This window comes from Phoenix dactylifera, chromosome 6 (genome assembly GCF_051530095.1).
Source record: "Phoenix dactylifera cultivar Ajwa chromosome 6, Ajwa_hap1_PhDact_Kaust_v1.1, whole genome shotgun sequence".
Taxonomy (NCBI): Eukaryota; Viridiplantae; Streptophyta; class Magnoliopsida; order Arecales; family Arecaceae; genus Phoenix; species Phoenix dactylifera.
The window spans coordinates 33,816,636-33,824,644 of NC_143195.1; the positions used below are offsets into that span (position 1 = coordinate 33,816,636).

Genomic DNA, 8,009 nt, shown 5'->3' on the forward strand with positions numbered 1-8,009 from the left:
GAAAAATATTAATAACGGGTAACGCAATCTTAGTTTTTGTATAATTTGATGATCGAATGCGAAATGAAACTAGAAGTTAAATTGATGCATTCTTCCTTGTCACCGCATGAGATGAAATGGTTGAGGTGGAGCGAAGGGCGCGCGAACCAAATATCAACAGCTACTATGTTGCAATCAGTGTCGGACCCAATGCCTAATGGGTTCTTCCTCTGGACTTGGATCGATCCAATTCATTGCGTTGCCGCTGCAGTCCTCTGGAGACCACACCGCGCCACCCAATTTCCACATCCAACTAATACCGGAACGGCCCGACCGAGCTCGGCGCCGCGCGGCGCGATGCACGTCCAAAGCCTTGTTTCCAACGCCCCCCTCGTGGCCTCCACTCCATCGAGCGCGGAGCGCTGGAGGAGATCGAATGCCGGCTTTTCCGCCGGAGCGGCCCTTCCGATCCGTCGACCGCCCGCCGGCTGCGGCGGTGGAGGCCTCACCTCGTCGCCGTCCGGCGTCTGGCGCGTCCATGCCGCCGCCGCGAGGAGATCCTTGGTGTTCGATTCCAACGAGAATGGAGGATTAAGGTATTAGAAAAGAATGAAGGAAGTAGATGGAAAAAGAAAGAACTTTTTTGTAATTATTTCTTCGTCTCATCTTTCGGAGAGAATTCAGTGGATTTCTTGTAGTTATTCTTAGCGAAGATTCTTAACCGCTACAATTTTGCTAAATTTTCTCCTTGGTGTCCAAATCGATGTTATCGCCCATTCACCATGTAAAATTGAAACCTCTTTTTGGTTCTTCATGGGCGAGCGCAAGGTTCTTGTGAACTACCCATCACTTACTTTTTTATGATTTTATGTTTGTTTCTCTTCTAGAAAATATAAGTGCTTGGGTTGAATTTTGTGCATTAAAATTAAATTTTAAGAATTAGTTGCTTCTCATTTATGTTTTGTGTAACAATGCAATATATATTCCATGTTTTCATCCTTCAATACGATTCATGCGGCCTAGCACTTTATTTTCCTCCATGTTTGGTATGGAGCTCCTTAGCATGAAGTCATGGGCTAGTCCCTATTCTCGTGACCATGTATATGTAAAATATACTATTTATTTATCGAATTTAATTGCATTATTGATGATCTGAACGCGATTACTGTATTTTTCCTATAAAGTTCTCTTTATCTCTCTTTCTCTTTTCAGGACAGATAAATTTTTCGAAGTTGAGCTCAAGGTCCGAGACTACGAACTTGATCAATATGGTGTTGTGAACAATGCCATCTATGCAAGCTATTGCCAACATGGTGAGTTTTTTCTTCAAATAGTTTGTTATTATAGTTGGTCAACTTGAGAGGGTGCTATGCTGCCATCCCACTGTTGATTATTTTCAATGACTGAATAAATTCACAATTAAAAAATAAATTACATATTTATTGATATCTTTAATTAAGAATGACTGAGGTATGCATGAGTTTGTCTACTTGAATGAATATGTTATATCTTCTCATTTTGCATTGTCAAGTGTTTGATTGTGCCAAAGTGTTCTTTATGCCTTATCCTAGAGCTGTTGTAAATGTTGTCCTATGTTACTTTAGTGGTAGATTTAGCTCTATGAATTTTGATGTGGACCTTGAGTGATAGGTAACTAGTCCTGCAAGGGTTAAAACTAATTTCCCCCCACCCTTAAAAGATATCCTTTGCACCCTTGACCTTTTGCCCTTTTAGAAAGAAAATTAGTCAATAGGTTGATGCCATTTTAGGATCACTTATTCTCAAATGCTCCATAATCTACTGATTGACTCCACATTGCTCAAAAACACACTTTACGAAACAGAGATCATTGATTTGAATATATATGCTGTGCTACTTTACATATCTGTGCCAATTTCTTCTCTGATGTTTCTGTTCCTACACTGGTATTGGGTGATAGTAATCTATTTGTCAAATTGAATATGAGAAACTTGATTTCAATTCCCCAGTCAGAATGCAAGGACTAAGAAGGGTGTCGAAAAATGATGCAGTTATGTCTACGGTGCTTAGTTGTATCTTTCTTGTATGACAGGAGATTAATAAAACAGTTATTTATCTGGTACTTGCTCTTTTGAGTACCAATATGAAGCTTTGCATTTATAAATCAGAACTTTGGTTTTCTACGATATTTTATCTGGAAAACAAAAATCTATTCATTCAGCTGTTATGTTCTCCAAGTGATTGGGCCACATTATTTCCTTGTATTAAAGGAGTTTCAAGCATCTGGTGCTCTTAGTAGCGACTTTAAGTTGTAATACAATCTCTACCAATGCCCCTTTCCCTTCTTACTTTGATTTTATTTGGAGAGATGATAAAAAAAGTGTCTTTGCTTCCACTTCCTCCGTGGTGGTGATTCCATGATCTGAGTTGGCAACTACTCTCACCTAGGTTCTAATTTGTAGAGTTATTCAGTATTGTTGACTCTTCTGAGTTCTGAGGCTGTTTTTTTTCCCTCATTTCTTGTGGCTACTACTTCTTCACCTTTATTCTTCTACAAAAAGCTATTAAAAAATCTAAACAAGCCATAGAATCTATTCTCTAATCTTAATGCCCTACATGGCATTCCATTCAATTTTAGCCTCGGTAGCTCACTGAAAATTACTGTACTGGTCTGTCAGAAGTATTTGACCAACATATTCATTGCATGTTTCGTGAGATAAAATAAATTCCTAAATGAACTCTAAGTAAGCTAATCAGCCATCGTACTATTGTGTATTCGATACTCCAACTGATCATTAGTTGGCAATTGCATTGGTGATTCAAGTTCATTGTCATCTTGGAAAAAAATTACAATAGAAATCGTCAGTATCTAAGGCATAATTTGGTAAATTTTCTACAATACCTCTATAAGTGAATAATATGGGTGCTCCAACTGTGGAGGAAAGAAAACCAGAAAGATACATGTCTTTATTCTAAGATTTTATATTAAAATAAAAGCTTAAAGTCTATTTCCGCTCTCCATTCCTTTTCTGTTAAGATTTTAACTATATGAAATCTTTGAACATTTTCCGATGTTACTTGGACATTCCAAATTTTGGAATTTTTGATGTGTTGGACACTTGGACACTTCATGGCACTCCTTGATACTTTATACCAGCAAATTATAATATCATCATTATTGCATCTCTACTTTTGGTGCTTCTATAAAAGTTTTTAATTATAACATATAAGTTAGCAACCATTTTATTGAAGTTTATGAACTTAAGGAGCATAGAGCTAGTTCATGATTCATTATATGCATATATCAATAAATATCTACACACACATATATATAAGATAAAGGTATGTCCTGTGTCTGACTTTTAGAAGATTCCCGTGTCAGATTCTTCTGGACACTTGAATACTTGACAACCATGCCACCTGTCCAAGTAATATTGATTTCCTTCCTGGTTGGTCACTGGCTCCATTCCTCTATTTCTCTGAAAAAGCTCCTAACAAATGTAAACAGATGTTAGATCCCTATTTTCCAACGGACTCGTGATTCTGATATAGGTTTTCTGTTACCATTTGACATGGGAGTTCACTTTTAGTTAGACAACAATCTGCCAGAAACTTCTGAAAAAACTGTTATTTTTTATCATCCTTTATAAATCATGTATGAACCCTAATAACTTACAGAAACATATTTACCCATCTAACCTTAATCCAGAGTACCAAAATCAGCTATTCTACTCATGCTTCAAATGCTCCGACAATTCAACAGCAATTCACTGTTTCAATATTAACAAGGAGACAAGCATTATGCCATTTTATGGCAGAAACTCTCAAGAGAAGTCTAGTAATTATGCGTCTAATTAACTAATGGCAACATATGTTGAATGAGGAAATTGGAGTGAAAATGTGCTCAATCTGTCAGGAAAATGGTACCAATATGTCTATATGATTGCATTTTCAGATTGAAGTTATATATTTACCTTTTTTTGATTACTGGGTAGAGATGCTTCACTAACATTTGTCAACTTTGCTTTTATTGGGGATAAACTTCAGGTTGTTCTCAAAATATTGCCATTCTTTAGACAACGTTATTTTGCTGCTTCTTGCTTCTACTACTCAAATATCATTAGTTAAGCTTGTATGCTGCTCGCTTCTTGTGGATGATCAGGTCGTCATGAATTACTTGATAGAGTTGGCATTAATGCAGATGCCATTGCCCGCACTGGAGAATCACTAGCCCTGTCAGAACTACACCTAAAATACATTGCACCTTTAAGAGTATGTCATTCTTTTGTTTAACCTCAAATATTCCAATGATCAACAAATATATATGCTAAAGTTGCAAGTTTCTTCTTGAGCATGAAATTTTGGGCAAGAATTTCTTCATAATACTATGAAATATTTCCTGCACATTATTGAATATATTACAGATATGAGTGTATGTATAAGAGGTTTCTCGGGAAACCAAATAGAGAAATTCGTGCATTTTGTGAAGCATGAAACTCGCGTTCCCAAAGGAACTAGTTTGTTGTCTCTTATCCTATCACATATTGGGTGAGAATGGTCAGAGAAATGATCCTATTTCCTCCACAGTTACAAATTCTAACCAATATAAACTCTCTTCTTTCTTGTTTTCATCTCCTTTTGTTGTCTAGCTGTGGAGAGAACCATGTTGGAATCAAACTCTAATAATTGGTAAATGTGGAAACCTAATTTCTACATGAAAGAAAATATAGACATGTAGGCTGAAGGGAGGAAGAAAGCAAAGAATCCACGATAGAGGGCATTAAAATTTGATTTGAAAAGAAGAGACCACCTTCTTTCATATTAGAACCACAGAGTTAAGTTTAGTTGGTTTATGTTCTTGTTAAGCTTTTTCCTTTTTCTTTCATCAGCATCTAAAACTCTTTTAAATTACAATCATTGATGATGCCTAGGAGATGATCTCTTCTATGTTGCTATGTCATTCTTATTTCAGCTCATAATATGCTTGTTGAATTGCCTCAATAAGTTTATATTTAAGCGTCTTTTGTTTTTAAGGTTGTTGTAGATTAGTATGGAGATTTTGACTTGTGACTAAATTCCTTATTTTGTCAGTCTCATAATTTTTAAGTTCATTTTCTTACATATCTTTGGCAATAGTGAAAGCATAAGAATAGTGTTTCATTTAATGGTAAACCATAAGATGTACTTTGTTGCATAGACTTACGTACATTGTAAAATAGTATTAATTTCTTTATGTCTTCTTGCTTTGTTCCTTTCTAAGCTTATATTGCTAAAATTGATTTATTTGTTTCGAATTTTTAAAATAATATTACATAGATGTTACCAGTGTCCCGAATTACATAAATTATTATCGATGGTTCCCTGCTTTCTTTTTTGGTATCATTTCTTGCGGCGGTTTCCCAACTTGGCAACTGTGTTTTTTTCTGCTGTTAATTTTTCAAAATTCGAATACTTCTGCTTTTGACTAGAGTAGTTGGACCAAAAGATCAGAGGTACACTTAACAATGTAGGGTGTTGTAGCCGGCATTGTTGTGATTGCATCAGTCAGATTCTCAATGCTTTATGATACATTTTGTGAGAGTTTCCTAAACCTTATAATTTTTTATATAAAACCAGCTATTTAAATTATTGAGTTTTTCAAGTCACGGGCTTATTGATGAAGTGCGTGACTGATAAACTTTTCAAGATGATCCTCTGAATGCTAGTTTCTGTTTGGATGTCAGTGTCTTATCGGTGTGATATCACAAATGCTGGTGAGGAGTTGAGGGTGGATGAGTCCAGAAAAGGAAGAAATCTCCAGATTGAGAGAAGCCACCGAATTTGAGATCCTTGAGTTCTAGGGATACTGAAAGTCTTCCATTTGTCAGATTTTAATGTCCAGAAACTCTAGTGACTGTGGGATCGGTGGCTTTTCCTGGTCTCACAAACTCCTCCATCCCTCCCTCTCTCTATCATCACCCTGTTCCACCATGCAGAAGCAGTATCCTGTGGATGCTTGAAACATACATCCGAATAGGGCTTTGGTGCCTAGTGGGATGCTGACTCAGGCAATCAGCCTATAGTTAATATGTTTTCGATGCAGATGAGTCTTTGAATAGACAAATAGAAGGATGAAAGAAGTAGGAGGAAGTAGTAAAGGACTTTGCTCTTCCATTCCTGAATTCATGGGATACTGGAATCCATCTGTAATGGTAATCTCTGATGCTACAACATTTTTGGGATTTCAGGATCTATGGGCTCTCCTCTGACATGATCCTGCCTTCCCATTATCAGAATCTCATTCGTTTTCAGATATCATCACACCTTCAATGAGTTGAGAGATACCACTGTAGATAAGCTAGTTTACCGTTCAAATTAAGGCTTTTTAGATGCCAAGCATGATATGGGATGGTTGAAGAGTGAATTTGTGAGAAGAACTAAGGAGGGAATGGGGATACTGAATTTTTCAGTATACTGGATGTTTCCTTTCTAAAGGAATTTTTGATATCCCAAAATTTAGTAATTGGAAAATCGATGAAAGTCTCCAATGCCTCATACATCTCTCTTCATTAGTCTAATCTGGCTGGCAATCACTACTTCTTTGGGAGATGTCATGCAGATAAAAGATCCAATCGTTTAAACAAAAGCCTTGATGTCATTTCTATCCCTCTGCTGAGGTTTTACATCTCTATCAGACTGAGCTAGAATTTTGTCTTTCGGCTTCTTGCATTGCCAGAGTGGTGATAGATTTGTTGTGAAGGTGAGGCTTATAGGCATCTCTGCCGCACGAATATTCTTGGAGCACTTCATATATAGTCTGCCAAATTATGAGGTCTGTTAAAACTTTTGATTTCTACCGATTTTTTTTAATGCTATATTTATCTTCGTTAGTGACTCCTCAATCTCTTATTCTTCTGTTCTGTTCAGCCTATCTTGGAAGCTACATGCACTGCCATTTGCCTCAACCGAAACCATCGTCCTACTCGGGTACCATCTGATTTTTCATCAAAATTACTGCAGTATTTCTCTTCCACAGATCCTTAAACTTGTTATATTGTTAGAGGAGAATGCGAAAGCATTCTGTTCTAATTGCTGTCTCATTAATTCCTCGAGATTACGATCTTGTCATTGCAATGTTGAATTCAAATTGTGTACAAGTTTATGCAACGGGGAAAGTTGATTCACTGTTTGGGTTTCTCTCTCTCTCTCTCTCTCTTTAAGGTTCATGTAACATTTCAGATTCCATAGGACCATATAACATTAGATCTGCCCGAGTTTTAAGAGGAAGGTATTGTGGGGTCATTCTTCACACGTAGAAATGAAGAAGCACCGACCGATCCAGTTTCCAACAATTGCATTTAATTTACATTTTATCCATGAAAGGTGGATCAATTTCTGAGTTTATAATGCACCCAATTACCCACAACCACTAATGGATCGTGCAGTATAATTAGTATATTTTTAGCAATATAATTAGCATTCAAATGATGCACCCAACCCTATCCGTCTAAAACGCGGCAATGAAGCTACTTTTTGATACCAGAGTCGGCCCCGAAGCATTTTTGAGAAATAGGAAAATATCCAAACCCGCAGCATTATGGATTCATGTGGCCTCTCCAAGCTCATCACCCGTATAGATTTGGTGAGACATAGCCGTTGCCATAATGCCTGCAATTGGACCGGAGCTAAACGGTGAAAAGCCCAACTTAATTCCTACATTGCCGATAGGCCCATCCATTCGGCCATTCCGTCGCATCCACATGCCTCATTTTGGTGTACTATTATGGCTGTTGTAACGGTTTCGCCCAACCCTGTTACGTTATAAATATATTTATATATAATGGACGAAAATGACAACTATTATAATCATATTGTCCGCTGCTATAATGATTTTCATAATTCATGTGGATCATCAATAAAGATTTAATCGATCCCTCGTACCTAACTCTTTTCCTCTTCCTAACAACAAACAAAATCTAACAATCGCCCACATGCCAAATGCACCGAAGCTCTATTTTTTTGAGTCATAAATGAAACCCTAAGCACTCTATGCATAATAAAAAAAGGAAAAA

At 36.9% G+C, this 8,009-nt stretch overlaps 1 protein-coding gene across 1 annotated transcript; it reads left to right on the forward strand.

The window, feature by feature from the left end:
• The first annotated feature begins 82 nt into the window (after window positions 1–82).
• Window positions 83–7,121, forward strand: LOC103711636 (acyl-acyl carrier protein thioesterase TE3, chloroplastic-like). Its single transcript, XM_008797872.5, has 5 exons — window positions 83–575; window positions 1,192–1,292; window positions 4,121–4,230; window positions 6,674–6,769; window positions 6,865–7,121. The coding sequence occupies exons 1-5, from the start codon at window positions 85–87 to the stop codon at window positions 6,979–6,981; spliced, it is 915 nt and encodes a 304-aa protein (XP_008796094.3). The 5' UTR covers window positions 83–84; the 3' UTR covers window positions 6,982–7,121.
• Window positions 7,122–8,009: the final 888 nt, after the last annotated feature.

Bases quoted from the DNA above. Each gene is read 5' to 3' on its own strand.
- LOC103711636 (XM_008797872.5), top strand. From the start codon at position 85: ATGCATTCTTCCTTGTCACCGCATGAGATGAAATGGTTGAGGTGGAGC. The intron at 1,293-4,120 runs GTGAGTTTTTTC...GTGGATGATCAG, and splicing joins TGCAAGCTATTGCCAACATG to GTCGTCATGAATTACTTGAT. The intron at 4,231-6,673 runs GTATGTCATTCT...TTGCATTGCCAG, and splicing joins AATACATTGCACCTTTAAGA to AGTGGTGATAGATTTGTTGT.